At 41.6% G+C, this 22,313-nt stretch overlaps 1 protein-coding gene across 1 annotated transcript in view; it reads right to left on the reverse strand.

Moving 5' to 3' along the window:
- Nucleotides 1–9,685: 9,685 nt before the first annotated feature.
- MED13L (mediator complex subunit 13L) overlaps nt 9,686–22,313 on the reverse strand; it is a 445,177-nt gene continuing 432,549 nt past the window's right edge. The window contains exons 29-31 of the mRNA XM_077834666.1: nt 16,225–16,386; nt 13,840–13,952; nt 9,686–12,555 (exon numbers count right to left, since the gene is read on the reverse strand). Coding sequence (XP_077690792.1) covers nt 12,423–12,555; nt 13,840–13,952; nt 16,225–16,386 — 408 coding nt within the window. The 3' untranslated portion in view covers nt 9,686–12,422. The remainder of the gene's footprint in view (nt 12,556–13,839; nt 13,953–16,224; nt 16,387–22,313) is intronic.

The following is a 22,313-nucleotide window of genomic DNA, read 5'->3' on the forward strand; positions in this document are numbered from 1 at the left end:
TGGGGGTGGTTGGGAGCAATAAAGGAGGCAGGGTGTGTTCTACACACAGATGGTGTAGCAAAGAACGGTAAACCCAGACAGCGTGTGTACAGATGGGGTGGCCTTTGCTGTGACGGTAGCTGGGAATCCGGTGCCAGTTAGGGGATTGCTGTGCGTGCCTGTGCTCTGCTGACGCCTCGAGTGAGAGCTTCCATCCTGCACACCTGCGAGGGGAGCGTGTGCGTGCGGTCGAACGAGCGCTCGTGGCACCGACCCGTGTAGCGTTATCGAAACCTGAACAGAACCCCTTTGCTTTCAAGCCTTGCGACCCTGCTCAAGGCTCCCCGCTCCCCAACGCGGTGACAGCCTCTGCCACTTCCCACCACTGCCTTTCTGCCAGGCTCTCCTCTTTCACATGCATGTGTTGCAATGGTACCGGGGGCTTTTGTAGAGACCCTTTCCCCTCAGCCTATGCCTAACATGGCTGCAGTGGAGAGAATTTGCTGGAATGCATGGTGCTGCAAAACAGTCATTGCCACGCGTGGTGGAATTTGATTACTTTAGTCCAATGTGCAGGCCTGTCGCCTGGTGGTGCTGCTGGGGAGAGGAAGATCGCATTCGGCTGACAAGGCCAAGCTTGAGGCAGGAGCTGAATGGAATCCTTGGGGAAGACCCATGTTTTCAGAACACAGACCCCTTCTTTCTCCCCACATCTTTTGGGGGAGTCTGCGGAAGTCATGGCTACACGCTGTCTCCCCTCAATGTTCATAAGTACTGCCCCACCCTGATGACATCAGGATGCCAACTCCAAGCATTCAAAAATCATGAGTCAGGCCCCAGAAAATCATGATTGGTTTAAAAAACCATGAGATGTGGGGGGAAAAATCCAGGTTGGGTTCTTTTTGTTTTAGGATCAGGCTGGGGTCACATCATCATGTTTTTCTCTATAACCCTGAGGGCTAGAAACTTATGGAAAACAAAACAAGCAACCAAACAAAAACTGAGATTCCCAGCTAATCCCCCTGGCTTTGGGGAGCTGGCGCTATTAGAAAGCCCACCAAATAATGGAAGATGTGGGAGTTGATGACGCCTTCTCTTCCTGCTGGTTATACAAGTGGGAAGCAGCAATCTTCCAAGGCGTGGGTGCCTTGCGGAGTTCTCTGATCTGTTCCACACAAGTAAAACAACAGAAGCTGTAATTAGGGAGAGGGGGAGAATGCAGTTGTATGTGTCTCCCCACGCAAGCACTTTGCACAAGGCAGCAGGGGTCACCTTAGAATCCTGTTCCCTCTATTAGTGATCTCTAGACTGTGAGTTGGAGGGCAGTAATGACTAGTGTTTCCTGCTTGGAGAACAGATTTATCTATCCAGGTTGCTTGAATAATTTTTTTTTAAAGTGGAGACACGAAACCCCCCCGGGGAAGGATGAAATCTAGGTCCTGTATTTGTTGAGACACCAAGGGTGTTGTGGGAAGGAGCCACTTCCTCCCAGAGAGATGCTTTCAGGTTTCCGCAGCAGGATTTATACTCCTGTCTTTCAGTCTATTTCCTTCTCTTCCCCTCTGTGTTATTTCCCTCCCCTTCCCCAATATGCCTGTTGATTAGGGCAGGGAGGTTTTGCCATCTGAATCCAGAAATGAGTGAATCTCTGGTCCCTCTGCTGGAAATCGAGAGGGAGAGGTGACCTATCTCCCTCTTCAATCCCAAGACTGTAGGGGAAGATTTGGCTGGCCCATGACATGCCAGTGCGGTTCAGAATTATGAATTGCCCTCTACCAGGTCACGTGCATTGTTTAAGCCGTAGGCTGCCTCCAGTCCAAGCTGGGACCATGCCTGCTCAGTGTGCGCCCAGTTCAGATTCCGTTGGTCCAGCTCTAACGTTGACTGGTGAAGAAGCCCATCAAGCCTGCAATGGGATACATAAAATTAAGGACTAAAACATTTGTTTCTGTGGCTGCAACACCTTCTCCACACTCTGCACACGCATGCCACATGCTCCCAATTTCTAGAGGGGGAAAGAAACACAAAAGCCATTATACTTTAATTCCTAAACTATTGCTTAACCCAGCAGCCATGCGAGTCCCTCCACAGCACCTTTCTGTTAGCACTTCCATGGATCATTACCCTTCAGAGATTAAAAGCCTCTCCCCTCCTCTCATGCACACCTTGCCCCCCATCACCCACTACTCCCCTGCTTCTCTTTTCCCCAGGCACTAATGAGATTACGGCTGAAACTAATCACACGCTGGGGTGAAGCACTTTGACCAGTGAACCTGCACCTGTTCGCGTGGTTGACCTTTAATGATCAAACTGTGTACGTGTGCAGTTAAAAAAAAAAAAAAAAAAAAAGTGCCCAATCTAGGAGGACTGTGTAGTTTTATTTGCCATCAATGCCTGACCCCTGGTGGACAAACAGGTACATTAATTCAGTTTCTCGACGAGGTGTAGTCTGATAATGCAAGGATATATAGGGCATATATTTAATTAATGTTACAGTTCAGAATTATCATCAATTGTTGGAAATTATAGCTATGTATTTTTTTTTAAATAGCAATAATCTAGCCCTGTACATTTTTCATGGGAAACATATCGGGCTGGGCACCGACTACTGATCTCCAATGTGTGTGTGTATGAGAGAAAGATTCTGGATATAGGAATGGGTCGGTAGTAAACTCCTCTCAAAGATGGCAGTGTGTTATTGGCAAAATTATTATTTCTAGCTTTGCAACAAGCTGTGATCTATGTTCTCAATGGCACAATTCTCTTCTTTTTTTTAAACAATTTAATAGCTGGAACACAGGATTGTTTACTCTTTTACCTGCTTCTAATAACATCTTACCAAGGAGGGCCCCAACAAGGACAAAAACATTTCCCATTTGGAAAGGACATGAAGGGTTGTCATTCTTGTGTATGAATTGTAACATGTTCCGTAAATGTCTGCACACATGCATGCATGCGTGTCCTACATGGAAGGGTTGTGATGGGTCTTGCTGTATACAATTTTATATATGACATGTAGGTTTCCAATATTTTGCTAAACAGGTCATAGAACCAGGCATGTCTAAAATAAAATACCTCTTAACCAGAGCAAGGCAGGAAGGCTAGTCTTGAGTTCTAGGCATGGGGCTGGCTCTTAGGAGATCTGGGATTAATTCCTGTTTTTGCCATAGACTCTCTATGATGTTGGACAAGTCACTTTTTCTCTGCTTCAGCTCCCTGTCTGTAAAATGGGAACATTTTCCCACCGTATGTACCCCATAAGGATGTTGTGAGAATAAATCTTTGGGAGGTACTATGAGGATGAGATGCCACATAGGTAGAATCATAGAATATCAGGGTTGGAAGGGACCTCAGGAGGTCATCTAGTCCAACCCCCTGCTCAAAGCAGGACCAATCCCCAACTAAATCATCCCAGCCAGGGCTATCTCAAGCCTGACCTTAAAAATATCTAAGGAAGGAGATTCCACCACCTCCCTAGGTAACGCATTCCAGTGTTTCACCACCCTCCTAGTGAAAAAGTTTTTCCTAATATCCAACCTAAACCTCCCCCACTGCAACTTGAGACCATTACTCCTTGTTCTGTCATCAGCTACCACTAAGAGCAGTCTAGAGCCATCCTCTTTGGAACCCCCTTTCAGGTAGTTGAAAGCAGCTATCAAATCCCCCTCATTCTTCTCTTCCTCAGACCAAACAATCCCAGTTCCCTCAGCCTCTCCCTCATAAGTCATGTGTTCCAGTCCCCTAATCATTTTTGTTGCCCTCCGCTGGACTCTTTCCAATTTTTCCACATCCTTCTTGTAGTGTGGGGCCCAAAACTGGACACAGTACTCCAGATGAGGCCTCACCAATGTCGAATAGAGGGGAACGATCACGTCCCTCGATCTGCTCGCTATGCCCCTACATATACATCCCAAAATGCCATTAGCCTTCTTGGCAACAAGGGCACACTGTTGACTCATATCCAGCTTCTCGTCCACTGTAACCCCTAGGTCCTTTTCTGCAGAACTGCTGCCGAGCCATTCGGTCCTTAGTCTGTAGCGGTGCATGGGGTTCTTCCATCCTAAGTGCAGGACTCTGCACTTGTCCTTGTTGAACCTCATCAGATTTCTTTTGGCCCAATCCTCTCATTTGTCTAGGGCCCTCTGTATCCTATCCCTACCCTCCAGCGTATCTACCTCTCCTCCCAGTTTAGTGTCATCTGCAAATTTGCTGAGGGTGCAATCCACACCATCCTCCAGATCGTCAATGAAGATATTGAACAAAACCGACCCGAGGACTGACCCTTGGGGCACTCCACTTGATACCGGCTGCCAACTAGACATGGAGCCATTGATCGCTACCCGTTGAGCCCAACAATCTAGCCAGCTTTCTGTCCACCTTATAGTCCATTCATCCAGCCCATACTACTTTAACTTGCTGGCAAGAATACTGTGAGAGACCGTGTCAAAAGCTTTGCTAAAGTCAAGGAACAACACGTCCACCGCTTTCCCCTCATCCACAGAGCTAGTTATCTCATCAGAGAAGGCAATTAGATTAATCAGGCAGGACTTGCCCTTGGTGAATCCATGCTGACTGTTCCTGATCACATTCCTCTCCTCTAAGTGCTTCAGAATTCAGGTAGCCAGTAGAAAGGGGACACTTTTATATTCATAGATGACTTAGGCTATGCTATTTCTTAGGTTTAGTCTATAAAACCTCTGCTATTTAAATAGTATTTGAATGTAAGACTACGTACTTCTGTTGAAATATCACCTTGAACGCTTTCCCGACACCATCTTTTCTGTGAGAGGAGCCCAGTAATGGGAAAACTCCCACTTTCTTGTCAGTACAGTTTATTTTTATTCTGTCATTGATATGTCACAGTTGCACTGTACAGTAGGTGAAAAACACCATTAACAGGGCTCCGGCACTGAAAGGTTTATATTTTAAAGACAGTGTGACTGAATACTATGGAAACACAACACAGCTGGGTGTGCGTGTGGCCTTCCTTAGTGACCATCAGTTTACAGTATGCCAGCAGCAGTGCTTGGCATAGTACCTCTTGTACTTGGACACAGGAAAATCGTTGTAGACACTTTTCTTCTGCCGATTGATTTCAGTGTGTGGGATCTTATGTGAATTGCAGTAAAATGTAAGATTCTTTTTTTTTTTTTTTTTTTTAAAGTGCCTCGTGCTGTTAATATTTTGACTTAAGCTTCCCCCAAAAAAACTTTGCTGGGAGCCTTATGTGTGTGACTCCAAGGGCAAAAATCAACCCTTACAGCTAAGTAAGGTCATATCACTTGGCGAGTTGTCGTTTGAAGAGGCTGTAACCCCGTGTATCATGTCTTTCCACCGACTTCTCTGCTGCAGTTTCATGTGCCTAATTTACCCAGAATGTAAATCGGATTTTGATTGGAGTGGAGGTTTGTAAGTGGAGAAAGGGCAGGGCAGCCTCAGCTCACACCCTGGAGAAGTCTAGACTGGAACATGTTGGCACAGTCACATCTTTAGTTTTAAAGTGGAAAGGAGCTGGGGCATTTTTGCACCCTAGGGATAGTTTTGAAATCCCAGAGGCGCCATTTTCCCAATAAGCTAAGAACTCCCAATTGCATCATCTTGCTTTTGTAACTTAGGAATATTTTTCTCTAAAGCCACCATGATGTGAGACCTTTTTCGGAGGTTCAGCAATTTTGCATCATGCCTCTCCTGAGGCTTTTGCAATTCAGCTTTCAGAATTACGTGGTTCTCCCAGTCCGTTGCATAGCTCCAGCAGAAATAGCAGCCACTGTTTGGGGTTGAAGTTTAAATGTTCCTTTGCATTTCCCATCCATTTTAAACACATTTTCACTGGCATGTGGTTTGGCAGCCCAGGAAGTTGTCGGTGAAAGCATTTTTATTTCCCCTTTGTTCAGTGTGGGCCTGAGTTGCATTTGTAAGTGTAAAAATGTCTCAAATCCATAGCAGGTGTTTTTTCTGTTGTTTTTGTCCTAAATGTGCTACAGCATAAGATTTTCTCCGGTAAGTAGCTGTTAATTGCTAGAGTCTCATGAAGAGAGGACTTTATTGTTCCTTCACTCCCCAGTTATCAGTAACAATTTGGTCTAACCCAGTCTCCAGATCTCATGAACCATTTCTGTAGAGAGCCAGCTATGGCGGTCACCATATGCCCATGGAGAGCTGATCCCACAATTGTTTCCTATTGGGAGCATAGGGAAAGGTGTGCTTTTGCAAATGCCCCAGTAACTGCTGGCAAATTCTGACTTCTTAATGGCACCCACTCTAGAACTTGCAAAGATTCCTGGAGCCACGTCTATGGATCAAGCAGCACTCTGATTTCAAAGTGTTTGATTCTGCTGTTGAGAATCATGGTCAAGAAGCTAATATTTATGAATAACCATTTAATGTCACCAAAAATATTCCACAGGAGTTGTTACATACCTTTTGGTGCATTAGAGATTTATTCTCTACTTTATTTAGGGGTCTAGAGGACAGAGCACTGGACTGGGACCCAGGAGGCCTAGGTTCTGTATCCTGCTCTGCCACTGGCTTGCTGGGTGAAATTGGACAAATTACTTCACCTCTCTGTGCTTCAGTTTCCTTATCTGTAAAATTGGTATAATGATACTGACCTCCTTTGTAAAGTGCTTCAAGATCCATGGATAAAAAGAGCTATCTGGGCTAGATATTATTTGATCCCTTGCATACTATTCATTTAAATGGGTTTCAATACACTTCCGTGGAAGGACGGTGTGGTACATAGAAAAACCAATTATTTTAATACTTGTTCAGTTAAATGCACCTTATTTCCTTTGAGGAAAAAACAAGATTTTTTTACAATTTTCTGTAATGCATCTATTTCTCTTAGGCCATTAAACTGTATGAGAATCAAGGGGCTGTGCAGCTCACAGGATTGGGCACACTGGAAAAGTTGGTGTGACTGCAGCTGGGGTTCTTGGGTGAGCATATTCGATATTACAAGAATCATATGCACATTGTTGTTCCACAGTAAACCATAAAGCGCTTTTGCCTTGATTGCTGATAGCTGAAATGCAACAATCTGGTCTTGTCTAGAAACATAAAATAGTCTGTCCCATGTAAACATTAGTCAAAGTGTTAAGATTCAGTTTCAAAACAGGGAAATGGTAGCAGTGTAATTTTATAAATATAGCTTTGCTGTGAGAGACCAAAGGTTTCCTGTTTTGGGATGTCAATGGTGTTTCTGTTTCCATTGTAAATGGTGAGAGATAAACACTAGTTTTATACTAAATTTCTTTCAGTGTGTGCAGTATATTCCCACATGATTTCAGATAGCAGATGCTTCATACAACTGTGCTTAAATCTGTTTTTATTTTTAGCGGATCATAACATTTAGACAAAAATAGAATTGACACTATAAACACATATTGAAAAGTTTTCCCCTCATTTTCCTATCAGCTCGATTAAGAAGAACTTGATAAATTATCTTAACCATAAGACTCACCTCTATAACAGTCCTAGTTTGTCATGATTATTACCACAACTACCCAAATATAGTTTACAAGCAATTAGTTCAGAGTAAATTTTTTATTCGATTTCCCCCCAACCAATGAGTTATGAAATGTATCTTTTTAGGAATCCTGGACAGCAGCAATGAAATCTGACCTTAACACTCACAAGTATAAGACAAAAATTAAAATATTTACCAGAGAATTGGTTCCATTTTCACGGGGCCCTGTTTTCCTAAGAACTTCTAAGCAATATTATTTTATAATTTGTATAGGATTTACAAGCATTAGTTAAATAAAATAAACTATAAACACAATTTTTGTCATATGGATTTTAAGATTAAAGAAATCTCGAATGAGAAGGTTGGGGACTTCTCTTACAATTACCTTAGTCTATGATTATTTCTAAATTTAAAAATTTTATATGCAAAGCCAATTTCATGAGCTCAGCAGTGAGTTAGAAAATCCCAGTTGGAGGTTATACAGCAGCAAATATTGAGTGGCAGTCCCATCTGTCCAAGGCTGTAACTGCATGTGGAGATGGGCTTTATCTCTCTTCAAATGGAAAATGAGTGAGGTGTTGAACCATAACTTACAAGAAAGAGATCTATGAAGGTCAGTCTTCCAGTGTTGTCTACACTCTGCAGACCCAACACAAATCCTGTCTGTTTTGAAGGGACACAGCTGTTGTAAATGGATGGCTTCTGTCAGGATGCAGGCCAGCCAGATAGGTGAAGGTGGTGTTAGAACTTGCTACAAAGTGGTGAGGTGTTTTAACCAATAAAACCAAAGGACTGTCAATTTTTGCAATGATTTGGGATTGACTGACTTGGCAATAATGAAATCTCAGGAAAAATTACTGTGTTCAACTGAATTTTCTGTATGATGAAGAGCTTATTTTTGCTACATTTTCCAAAAACCTTTCCTGAGCAAGTTCAACAAAACCCTCAATATACCTCCATTTGGGTTGGTATGGCAGTCTTTTAAATGCAACACTGGAAACTGGTTTGGTCAGATATAGCTAATCAAATTTACTTCCCCCACTGCATTGGTTCTAAACTTGTTTTTACGTGGCCAAAACTTCCATGTAGCTCAATGAAAATTCACCAGACCTCCAACATGCAGCTGTTGTATAGGAGAATAAACTTCATAGTTGCGCAGTCATTTTTCAATAGTAATTGCACTGCGGAAGAGAAAATGATTAAGCAAATATATAGGTCATGCAGGTCAATACAAATCCATTCACATCTGAACTGGGCCCATCAACATAATTTTATGGAGGATTTCTAGTAATGGTCTAAATAAGGGCAAAGTTCTTAGTGCTATGGAACCACCAAGGACCAAATCCTAGGAGTTCATTTAGAGCCTCTTGAAGAGGAAGATTCTCAGCCCTTGAGGAGCAATAGGCCTCTGAGTGCAAAAACCTGTACTCTTCAACTATGGTTTCAAACCATAGCACAGCCAGCTAAGGCTTTGAAATAAACTGAATTCCCATCCAAGTTACTGTGTGTCATGTCTTTTAGATGAGATCTTAAAAACCAGTGTGTTGTCTGCCCTGCACTGAAGATCCCATGGTGCGTTTTGTAAGAACGGAGGTTTAGCTGAAAGTTCCTCACTACTCCACCCATAGTGCACTAGTGGTCCCCTCTATCATGGAAGCAACTGCATTTCAGTTTTACACATATAGGCTGACCCCAGTGTGGGGGAAGGAGGGAGAGTAATTTAACTTTCACATTAAAAACATAGGTACATAGGGATACATTTCATCCATAGTAGATAAAGCTCTTGGAATTAAAAGTGCTTTACAATGAGTATCTCTAGATTCACAACCCGTACTATTTACAGTTTGGTTGCTGTATTTGCTTTTACACTACTGCCACCTCTAACAGTAACAATTGTTATATTGAGCTCTTTTTAATATAATTTTCATTTCTTTGCAGTGTGAAGTCATGCCAGTGCCAATCATAACAAGTCACATCATCCTAGGAGGAAGCTATGGATTTTTAAATGCATTTTAACAGCCAAGGTGTCTGAGTTCTAAGTTACCTTCCCTAGGGATTAGATTTGCTCCTGAAGAAATGAATACGACAAAATGCACATAATGGACCTCATTTCTGTGCATGCTGTATAGATACTACAGTTACATATAAACACAAAACCTTTACTCTCTAGGACGGCTTTGCTAATAATTCAGCAGTAGTCAAAGAATATACCACAGAGAATAAAACTCCACCCAGAAGTTTCAGTAATTCAATAATTTATTCATCTAAAAAAGTGTGTAAAAGTATATAGCTCTCATCCACAAGGTATATATGAATGACATTTAAAATGGAGGTCTTTATTATTATTGTTTCTTCTTTTTATCAAAGTCTTTTTAGTGTACTGTACCAGCGATATACTGTAGATTTAAAATGAACTTCACATTTTTTTTTTGTTTTCTTTCAAATTGTTGGCTATATATAAAAGAAGCTCACTGCAAAATGCTCAGAGAAAAAAAAAACAAAGAAATTCAGAACTCCCCCGAAATGTACAGCTTTTACATTTAAAAAAGGTTCTGAAATATACATACAAGCATGCTGGACATTCCCTCCTCCCCCCACCCTCTCCCTCTAGCTCAAACAACTGTAATAATAATTTTGATTTCAGCATGATTTCCAAAGTTAGAAATTAAGAAAAAAAAAAAACTTCTTCACGCTGTAGGAAAGCCAGGGCTTGTACATTTCAGATTAATTCAGTAAAAAACTCACAAGTAAAATAATGCATATTTAAGGGAAATATTATACAGACTTTTTCACACTGAAGTACATAAGATTTTTTCTTTAAAATCTATTGCCATTCATTTATTTTGCACAAAAACATATAAATATGTCAACAACTTCTCTTAACTTAAAAAAAAATTAAATAAAAATGACACCAGATGAAAACTACTCCTTGCTGCCCTTTTTAAATTTTTGCTTAGAACTGGGTTTCTGGGGAAGAAAAGCCCCTGGATAAAAACAGCCCATTTAAAAAAAAAAGCCCCAAACAAAACAATAATTCAAAGTTCAGATGAATCCTGGGAACAAATAACCCCAAAGTGGTAAAAGATTACAAATGTCTACTTTACATTTTTTTCCTCCCCAAGTTAAATTTTTTTTATACAAGTTTACAATCTTCATTTTTTATGCTCTTCAAAAGGCCTTGAGAATTTTCTTTTCTGATTAAGAAAAAATAGTACTGCAATATTTTTAAAGTCAATTTTACACTGTACACATTAGATACAAATGGTTTTGATATCTAATTTTTTTTTTTACCTATACATTGCAAAGAGACACCCACATGGGTGGCTTGGAGCAGAGACTGAAATTATCCATTTACAGGTTACTCCTCTGCTTTCACCTTCCCATCACAAAAGCAATTTTTTAATATAATTTGTTTTAAATGTTACATTATCTCAAGAAAAATACTTTTTAAAATCATAGAATTTAATTTTTTTTTAACCAGAACATGAAAGTCTTTTGGAAGAACTTTAAATTTGTAGGATTTTCTCCATAGATAACTAGATCTCACAGCCTGATCCAAGTGCCCTGACCCCTCACATAAGGCAATCCATGCCTGCTGCACAGTGCAACAACAAACATTAGAAAATGGAGTTTAAATATAAACCCCTTGAAGCCTGGAATGAAGGAGTCATAAAAATACTTCAATTCACCATTAACCTTTAAAAATGGCAATTGTTTTACTAAACAAAGTAACTTTTCCACCACAGTGGCATAGCTTCAAGTACTAATTTAATGATATAATTTTTAAAAATTATTTCTTTGAAATAATATTCCTATAGTCAGAAAAAATACACCAGATTTGTAACTGATTCATTGTAAACAAAAAACATACTTTTGGATATGTACATGGACTAGTCTGCCCCGAGCTATGGGTGACTCAGGTTTCAATAATAGTTTTCTAACATCATTAAATTCATTGGAAATATATCTCAGTCACTGCTCTACAATAGATTAACTTACCCCTTTCAATTTGCCTTTATTTTGGGCTTTAAAATGTTTTCCCTCCCCACCCCTCTCTCTTTTCTTCCATATGGTAGTGTTATCCTTCATTAAACACTGGCCACTTCTTGCTTTAACCAGGCTAAATACAGCTGAATTCTTTAAAGCAGAGCATGTTCTTATCAGAAAATGCTGACACTATTAGAGTTCTGAATGTGCTCCCCTTTCGCACATGGTCTTCCTAATTTGTATTTTGATTGTTACTGTTTTTTAGCTCCATTTCTGATTTCTAGGTCAGAAGAGTAAGAGGTATGTAGATAAATAATCCTCCGCTGGAACGGAGCTGGGTCTTTAGGATCATCTACTGTACCTGGTCCTCTATAATTTAAACAACAAAACCTAAAAATAAATAAAATTAAAATATCTCCAGACCTTTCACATCTACATGGACAGGAAACAAATGCATGCATTCATCCCAATCCACTCTGATAGGAACTCCAGGTAGACAGAAAACTCCATTATTTATAATAGAATATAACTGGTTCTCCTTTTCTGCAAAATCCCAGCTTACGCTGTTCAAACAAAGTAACCTTTAGGCAACCCAAACTGGTCACTACAAGACTTTACGTGCAGGGCTGAAATTGCCCTTAATTGTAAATCAGTTCCCCTTGCAAAAGGACATCGTCTTCAGATTCTTCCTTTTCTTTATTTCACACTGACCAGCAATTACTGGGCCTCTAAAATAACACTGGATTGAGGATACTGTATATTCACTGTTTCTGGATGGGCCCAGATTTTTGATAGAAGCTGCCAGAGATGTGTCAATGGGTCGATTAGTTTTGAACACTGCAGAGATCACGTGTGCTTATGGAGGAACTGAAGCACAGCACAGGACCTCGGGCCTGGTCTGAAGAGAAGCAAAGTTTTGATTTTTGCAGACTGTGGCACATTTCTCAGGTTAAGGGGGGAATGAGCCAGAGGAACAAGTGCTTGTTTATTAAAGTATATTCATGATGGCGTTGTACAGCTGAGTGAGCACCACAAAGTGAACAGGAAGGCAGGAGCTGCGATCCTGAGTGGCAGGGTTACACGTGAGCCAGGACAGTGCATTGTACTGCTCCAAAACAAACCTGTAAGAGAGAGAGAGAGAGACTGAGTGATGGCATTGGTAAATTACGGTCCTGCTCTTCATGCTGTCTTTTCTAAAACATTTACTTGGAAAATTTCCAACCAGCTCTGCAAGTCAGGAATATGTCTGACAAAACTCAGTTTTGTTAGACAGTATCGATTTGCTGGAGCAAAATCTATTGCAGATTCAACAAAATGTTGCTAAAAACCAGGTAGATTTCCATTGGAAACCTGCTGCTGTTCCAGGATTGACTGCTCCGCAGCTGAGCCCTGGGAGTGGCTAGGTTGCCAGCTCCAGGGCAGAGAGATTGGCAGCCTTCAGAGCCCTGGCTGGAGCTGGGTCTCTTGGATCTGGCCAGGCTCCCTGATGCAGAGCAGGAACTACAGAAGTCCTGAAAATCCCAGTTCCAGCGCGGGGCCACGCTAGGGCTTCCAGCTCCCAGCTTGGAACCAAGTGCCTGCATGCCACCCACAACTCCAAAGCGACTTTCTTTGGAGCTGGGAGCCCGGAAGTCCTAGGATGACATACATGGTCAGCGGCCCCACCCCAGGGCTGGGGACCCTAAGGTTGCTTGTTAGGAGTCTGGATGCCCCGAGGTTACTGGCCCCAACAGTCTGTACGATGGGGCTGCTCTGGACCTGCAGAGGCTCAGCATAACTGACAGTCAGTTTCACATTTTGTTTCAGAAGTGCTGTGTTTTTGAAGCTAATTTTTTTGATTCACAGAGACATTTTGGCAAATTTGGTTTCATTCTGATGCGGCATGAACCCAAATTTCAAAACCCCCAGATATCTTGCTCATCAAAAACAAGTGTTTTGGCCAGCTCTATTGACTTGTACACAGGCTTGCTTGTTTACTTTCTACTCTATCTTTAGGAGAAGGGAAATTGAGAGAGTGCATTAGCTTCTACTTAAAACACAAACAAAAAACCCACCAACCCTATTTCTCTGGATGGGAGAATGTACTCCCAACAAAGTCCCTGCCAGCTTGTTGACTGGTGCAGAGAATATGAGAAATGGCCACTATGCTCCTGCTCTTCCCCCCACTCACTTTCAACTAGTGGTGGCAGTACCTTACTCCAACAAAATTTTCCCATCCCCTCAGGAGGGATGTATGGAGGGTGGCTGTCTTGTGCACCCACAGAGGGCTGAGCACAATGCACACTGGAACTGTTAAAGCAGGGGAAAGATTCTGAGGTTCAAAGCAATGGATCCCTCAGTGATGTTCAGCCAACTGTTCTCATAGCCTTGGGAGGGTGGGGAATGCACAGCCTGGAAGATGTTACCTCAAAACATCTGATGTAGTTTTAGAGTCGAGGGGGTGGGGAACCCGTTGAGAGTTCCTTACAGAGAGAAGTTCATCAGTCTGTGCTACGGAGATATGGTGATGCAGTGAGGCCTATGGAAGGAAAGCGACAAACATAGCCATTTGCGTAACAGGTGTGTCAGCAGATTTCACAAGGACCAGCAGCAATATCTCTGAGAATTTTTAAATAAGCAGATCCCGCCCACTTCCCAGGACAACTTGAAATTTTGGTTAACTAGGTTTAGACTCTAGAGCTGGACATGCTGTTTGTTCTCTGCTGAATCCTACTGTGTCCATATACGTTCTGTATCTCTGCAATTTCATTCTCGAATGTTCATCTGAACTGACCCCAAATTTTTATTACTGGGGGTCAGATGTCTCTGAAAATCACACTGAACTATGGTCCACAGTCCATAGCCACCATATATGCAAAACAGCTATTTCAAGCACTGAAAGCCAAACAGATTATGTAATGTGTTAGCAACAGGACTTATTGCACCCAATGCACTAATGAATCTAGCAGCAGAAAGTCTAAACCTACTAAATGGTTTCAGGAAGGAATCCAGAAAGTTTCTGTCTTGTCTGAGCTGTGTTTTTACTGCTGGAACTGAATCTTAATAGTTCTATTATGCATTCTTAAACCTCAAAAATTGAGGTTTAAAATGAGCAAAAACCTGATCTTTGATCCCTGCTTTCATATCTGCTTGGGTTGTGATCTCAAATTTAGCAAGCAAAGCAGAGTTGAGCCAAGCATGTACTTAGCTAGAAGGTCTCCCTGGAAAACCAGAAGTGCTACAGGAGCTGGCTTGATGACTCACTGAGTTGCCCTCTTCCTTTGGTCAGCGCTGAGCCAACATCTCTTGTATAGGGATGTTGTGGTGCTGGAGGAGCCGCGTTTCAGCTTATAAATCTGAGTCACTTGTAATCATCAAAGCTTAATACAAAATCTATTTCCTCAGCCAAGTTTTCCCACAAAGGTACCCTTACTGATACTAACCAACACTCACTTTTCTATATTCAACAATCACCACTACCACTTTAAACCTGTCTTTTGCTGTCAGGGGAAAGAGTGAAAGACTGGTCTGTTATAGTAGAATGATGGACACCAACATAAGAACCTGTGTAGACAGAAAGACCCAGGGTACTTAAGGAAAGAGTTCAAGATATTAGTTAAATTGGAAATGGGCAAGCACAACAAGACTGTCTTATTACTCTACATCTTGCTTACTTAATTACTTTGGGATTGTATTAGGGGTATATTATTTTCCTCATTCACGAATGTGTAGTTTTGCACAATGTGGGGTTAAGAAATTGCTGCATGCGACCCAATAGGTGACTACATTTTTCGAGTAGTTGAAGCAATTCCAGTGTATATCGGTGTACGTTTTATAAAGTGCTTTGTGATCCTTTGTAATGGGAAGCATTATATACACTGAAGATATTACATCTTAAGTAAAGATTTTGTAGGATAATAAGAATATACACTAAAGACACTAATCCACCTCTTCTCCCTGTTCAGGCATGTCTTCTCCTATTTTATTACTCTTATCCCCTCCCTAACATGTTATGTCTATATAATATTTGTGTAGTTTTGTATTGTTTGGTCTTGCAGCTTTGACAAGCTGTAAAATTGTGCAATTACGTAGTTCTATTGGCAATCCTGTGAAGTGTGCAGTATTTGGAAACATATACAAGCTGTAAGTCATTTACCTTTTTGTACTTTTCATTGCCTGTTTCATTATGAAAATCTCCAAAAAGGTAATCACAGAAAAGAAACGAAAGATACTGATTCTATATCTATCCTATTCAGGTTCTTATACTGTGTCCATCACTGTACATCAAGTAAGCTAAGTTTCTGGAACTGCTGTTTTGCTTGAGCGTCTCATTTTTGGTCTTTGTGCCACAGCTGTAGCATGGAAGAATGAGAACTACGGTTTCTTCTTCCTCAGGATGACTAGGCCTTGGGAACTGAAAGCCAGGGCACCATCCTCTAATATTACTTAATGTGAGGGTGCTTTAGCGTTTGGCATGGTCAGAATCCACTGTGTGCTTGTGAAGACCAATTCAGTAGGAAAGCAGGCAGCTGGCACACACCAAATCCCAGCATAGAGGGAGCCCCAACCTTGAGTGTCTGTAAGTGGGGGAAGGGATGCTCAAATGACTGCAGATGGAGGCAAGGACCTGAGAGGGAAGAGGAAGCATAAATGGGAATGCAGCAGCCAACTGATTACATTGAAACTCAAACATAACTTTAGTTTTAAATATAATCAGTTGACACCCCTGAAAGGCAGTACTTTCCAGGAAAACGGGGGGTGTCTGTTTACCCTGCCATTATCCCCCTCTAGGGACAGCATACTAGACAAACCTTGAGGAAGAGGGGACACTGGTTTTGTGCCTGTGGACAGGATGACCAGAACCACTGTGGAAGATTCTCAGCTTTGGCAGTTGATACAAAGTATCCTAGAGCAAGAGGCTGTTGCTTCAGCTCTTCAGGGGCTTCTCTGGAAAGAAGACGTTCTCCTTGACTCTAGAGGGAAAAAAAGGAAAAGCATCAGCAGCATGAAAATCAATCAGTTCAATCCTTGTTTCACTGTCCCAATCCCTTTTCTGTCAGCACCCACAGATACTCACCCCTTGTTTACATACCCCTCAATTCTGAATCCAGTTTTGACTTGTTGCCAGTTATCAAGGTAATCTCAGACTGTGCAACACATTCCCTCTAGCTAGTCACAGAGTTTTTCAGACCACACTATTTAGCCCTAATCTCTGGTAGTGGGGTTCTCCAGATTAACAATCCAGGAGCACCTCAGGTCCCTAAAGAACAACAGAACATGACAGGTTGAAGTGAGTCTGTTCCAGGGCCTAATGGCATGAAATCAAGGCTATATGCAGGGAAATAGGATTTGATCCTGGAGGGAATTGTCCTCTCTAAACTGGCAGAAGATAGGGGCGCTCCAAAGGAAAGGACAGCTGTTTGCAGGCATCTGGATGATTTATAGAGCAGCAGTGGCTGGAGAAATTGTATGGTTTCTACTTTCCCCAAATTTCATGAGCTTTCCCACATCCAGCAGAATACACTTTCAGCATATTGCAAATTCCAGTCATCCTGTCTCTTTGGCTAATGTGAGAGAATTCTAAGAGACTTCCTTTTGGTTCTGTAAAAGTAATTTAGAAATGGCTGTTTTTTGTCGAAGCTGCGTGAGTTCAGAGAGAGAATAATTCAGTCTTTCAAGTTTGAAACTGTATTTGCTCTTTCAGTTACATTTGTTATCGTATGGGTATGACAGAAATTGTACTGACTGTTCACATTAGGAAAAACAACACGTACTATATGATATTAATGATACAAGTATCAAGTACTGTACCTACCTATATATAATTCAATAGGAGACATACCTCCTCTGTTCCATTCCTTCCTGTGCTAGTTATGACAATCAATAGTTAATTTCTGTGGTAGAGTATTTATCTGATATAAATTGAGTCACATATGAGATACTGTTATGTTCTCTCACACTAACCAGACATATTTACATTTATTTCATTGGTTAATTTTAAAAAAGGCTAAAAAATCCCATTAGACAAGATTTTATAAGACAACATGATGTCAGTGCAGACATTTCAACTCAAGAATTTTTACTTTTACAGAACAAACTTGAGATGAGTGAAAACCTCAGCCTTCTGGTCCATTAGCTAGGATGTCTTGGCATGGAGACCCCATGCTTGCAGCTCTTACTAGAACACTATTTGATGAACACTGTCCGAGCTATCAATCCTAAGTATTCACATACTGCCATTTTCTGGAGGATTATGAATAAGGCTTAGAACCCTCAGCTCCTCAGGCTCTGGGTTCTTCAGCTGTTAAGGCTATGGTGTGGAGAGAAAGTGGGTGGCATTGGGAGTGCCCAATGCCGGACAAATTGCAACAAGCAGCATTAGGAACTAAGCTCAAATTTTCAGGCATTTTAAGGGAGAAAAATAAAGTTAGCCCATAACTGATACTGAAGTGAAGAAAATGCATTTAAACTGGATAAACAGACACCATTTTCTGTATTCTTTTTGCTTTTATAGGCACTATTCCTAGGAAAACTTTTCTCGTCTTAAGGCTGATGTGAACTATGTTTATGCTTAAGTTTGAGTGGGTAGAGGTATTCACACTCTGCTGAAGAATCAGTTTGATCAGGAAAAAGTAGTGTGGTATGGAACAATATTACAAAAATAATGCGTTTTCCCGAATCACACTCCCCCATGTACTGGACAAAGCTCCTTCCTTTGATAAGCTAATAAAAGTTATTAATTGGTTTCTGTATAAGTTTTCTGAAGAGCTATATCAACTGTTCTCACTAGAATAATAAGTCCAACTAGATGTAAAGCAAGTTTGGCATGCTTCCATCTGTAGCTGGTCTCACTGTGGCGGGATGCAGGAGATAAAGGGAATATCTGACTATTTGGTTATACACTGAATTATAAAATGATACTCTGACACATCTCAGTTTCCCTCACCCTCTTTTAAAGTTCTTTACATCACCTGCCATGCTAATGAATATACAGGAAGTTTTCTAAAGCTGATGAGAGGAGTGATGTGTGTTCTGCTCAAGAGAGGTTAATTTCATATTTTAAACTGTAACTGCATTTTTAGGGGTACATTTGTTTTTAGCAAATGTTCTTTCCCATCTTTTTATTCCTTTAATAGATGCAAACATCATGACCTAGAAAGTTGGAAAATATTCTAGACCGAGCCCTGTCTCAGAAGAACCTGGATTGGCAATTCATTTAATCCACCCACTTTTTGATTCAGTGGGGGGGAAACACACCCATCTGATCCCACTGCACCCAAATTGGTTTCATCATGAAACCTTCCAGGGCTAGTCCTTGAAGCAGCTCTTTCTCTATCAGTAATATCTTAATCAGGCATCAAAGAAAGTTAAACAGCCCATAAAGTGGTTATGCTTCGAAAGGGCTGCAGCTCACCTGGCTGCGGGCATTTGGAAAATCCAACAGCAGACCTTGAAACTGGCTGTTGAGCAATCAGGGCTCACACTGGTAAACTACAACAATCAATTACATGTTACATGGATGAAGGCTTGACCTTCCCTGACCCAGAAGGTAATGATCACACGCTGTGCTTTTTTAAAAACAAAAATTACACCTCAATTACCAGGCCCTTGTTAATGGTTAAACTGAATTACTATAACAGGTTCACCCAGAGAAGACTTGTCCAGGTCTCCAGGCTCTTTGGTCAATAACCTTTTTGTGCTGCTTTTAAGCCAGTTGGATTGAGTTTTCACTGAGAGTCAATTGTATGAAGTAATTCTTTAAAAATGCAAAAAAACGATAATAGAAACTGAACAACTCAGTAAGTCAGGGAGAGAAACTTGTTAACTGATGCTCAGTGGTGGGAATGGACGGCTCAAGGGTTTGGTAATAGAATATGGAACTTTTCATCTTTAGGGTTGCCAGTTTGAAAACAATTTATGGAGTATAATTTATAACTACTTGATGGCCTTTGAGAAGTGAGTTGAATTATTAGTGTCTAATGGACATATGTCCAGATCACAGAACACTCCCCCCCGCCAATTGACCTTCTTGGAAGTCTCAGCAAGATAGCCCCATAAGGTGACAGTTGAGGCACACTGGCAGCAGGGCAATGTGGCAAGCTTATGCTACTGCTGTGCCTGTTCTGTGATGAAATAAAGGGCTTTATTCTTCAGAGCTGTTAACCTGGCACATTTCTCCAGCTTGAAAAATCACTGAATTTTGTGTGGCCAGAGGGTTTTTAATAAAAGAAACTATTCATTGTTTGAGCATAGTGCTGTTGTGTCACGATGAATTGTTAGCATCATCCACACTCAATAAAGGGTCTGCAGTTAAGATCTTAAGGAGTGTGTTCTGGACTTCAAATCATACCAGATTTACAATTTCACTGTTTAAAAACAACAAAAATGTACCGCCGGTAGCTGGGAGATGCAAGGACATTGCGTAGTTATAAAAAATATAAATAGTGGATTACAAAAGCAACAGCAAATTCATCCCCATTATATTAGATTTATTTATAAAGTAAAATTCAATCTCTGATTTTTTTAAATAATTGTTGTGAAGCATGTTTCAGCTTTAACTTCAACACTTCCCTAATAAAAGCCTCCCTGCTGCCACATTATAAATGCAGTGCCTGCAGTTTTTGCATGTTTGTCATGGAAAGGATTATGATGGGCATAAATAAAAGCACCATGAAGTCTCTTACACAACTGAGAGAATGTGTATGTGTAAGACAACCCTGCCAGACTTGCTTCAAAATTATGCTAAATTTGATTCAACAATTCTTTCTCAAATTAACAAAATTTGCATTTTAAATCACCATTGATGCTGGAACCAACGTCTCAGAAGCCACTTTAAACAGAAACAACTTAGAAAGAGCATGCACCCAGGGCTATTTTTTTTCCAGAGAAAACAAAATTAGCATAAAACTCCAGCACCTGCAGAGCTTATGTTCTGACACTGGGTTTTATCGTGAGGAAAAATAGTCCGCTCAGAAACCAATTCCTTTTTCTGGAAAATCATTTATGAAGACTTTGAAACTAGGCCAATATCTAAAACCATCTTCTCAAATCCTGCTCTGATGCCAGAAGCAGGAACTTGTTTTCTCTTGCCACAGAGGGCAGGACAAGAGGCAATGGGTTCGAACTACATCATAGCAGAATTAGATTAAATCTAAGAACAATAGGACAATGGAACAGACTGCCCTAGGGAGTCTGTGGAAGATTCTTGACTGGAAGTTTAAAAGGAGGCTGAACAGCCAAGTCTTGGATGGTTTAGACACAGCAAATCCTGGATCTTGGCAGGGGGCTAGACTAGATCACTCTGATGGTCCCTTCTAACCCTATGAATTAGTAGGGGAAGCTAAAGTGGACGGGAACCTGGAGGCAGTGACCATGAGATAGTTGAATTCAGGATCCTGACACAGGGAAGAAGGGAGAGCAGCAGAATATGGACCCTGGACTTCAGAAAAGCAGACTTTGACTCCCTCAGGGAACTGATGGGCAGGATCCCCTGGGAGGATAACTAACATGAGGGGGAAAGGAGTCCAGGAGAGCTTGCTGTATTTTAAAGAATCTTTATTGAGGTTACAGGGACAAACCATCCCAATGTGTAGAAAGAATAGTAAATATGGCAGGCGACCAGCTCCTCTTAACGGTGAAATCCTTGCTGATCTTGAACACAAAAAAGAAGCTTACAAGAAGTGGAAGATTGGACAAATGACCAGGGAAGAGTATAAAAATATTGCTCGGGCATGCAGGAGTGAAATCAGGAAGGCCAAATCACACCTGGAGTTGCAGCTAGCAAGAGATGTTAAGAGTAACAAGAAGGGTTTCTTCAGGTATGTTAGCAACAAGAAGAAAGTCAAGGAAAGTGTGGGCCCCTTACTCAATGAGGGAGGCAACCTAGTGACAGAGGATGTGGAAAAAGCTAATGTACTCTCAGTGCTTTTTTTGCCTCTGTCTTCACGAACAAGGTCAGCTCCCAGACTGCTGCACTGGGCAGCACAGCATGGGGAGGAGGTGACCAGCCCTCTCTGGAGAAAGAAGTGGCTCGGGACTATTTAGAAAAGCTGGATGAGCACAAGTCCATGGGGCCGGATGCGCTGCATCCGAGAGCGCTAAAGGAGTTGGCGGATGTGATTGCAGAGCCATTGGTCATTATCTTTGAAAACTCATGGCGATCGGGGGAAGTCCCGGACGACTGGAAAAAGGCTAATGTAGTGCCTATCTTTAAAAAAGGGAAGGAGGAGGATCCTGGGAACTACAGGCCTGTCAGCCTCACCTCAGTCCCTGGAAAAATCATGGAGCAGGATCTCAAGGAATCAATTCTGAACCTCTTAGAGGAGAGGAAAGTGATCAGGAACAGTCAGGATGGATTCACCAAGGGCAAGTCATGCCTGACTAATCTAATTGCCTTCTATGACGAGATAACTGGCTCTGTGGATGAGGGGAAAGCGGTGGACGTGTTGTTCCTTGACTTTAGCAAAGCTTTTGACACGGTCTCTCACAGTATTCTTGCCAGCAAGTTAAAGAAGTATGGGCTGGATGAATGGACTATAAGGTGGATAGAAAGTTGGCTAGATTGTTGGGCTCAACGGGTAGTGATCAATGGCTCCACGTCTAGTTGGCAGCCGGTATCAAGTGGAGTGCACCAAGGGTCGGTCCTTGGGCCGGTTTTGTTCAATATCTTCATTAATGATCTGGAGGATGGTGTGGATTGCACCCTCAGCAAGTTCGCAGATGACACTAAATTGGGAGGAGAGGTAGATACGCTGGAGGGTAGAGATAGGATACAGAGGGCCCTAGACAAATGAGAGGATTGGGCCAAAAGAAATCTGATGAGGTTCAACAAGGACAAGTGCAGAGTCCTGCACTTAGGACGGAAGAACCCCATGCACCGCTACAGACTAAGGACCGAATG

This window comes from Eretmochelys imbricata, chromosome 15 (assembly GCF_965152235.1).
Source record: "Eretmochelys imbricata isolate rEreImb1 chromosome 15, rEreImb1.hap1, whole genome shotgun sequence".
Classification (NCBI taxonomy): domain Eukaryota; kingdom Metazoa; phylum Chordata; order Testudines; family Cheloniidae; genus Eretmochelys; species Eretmochelys imbricata.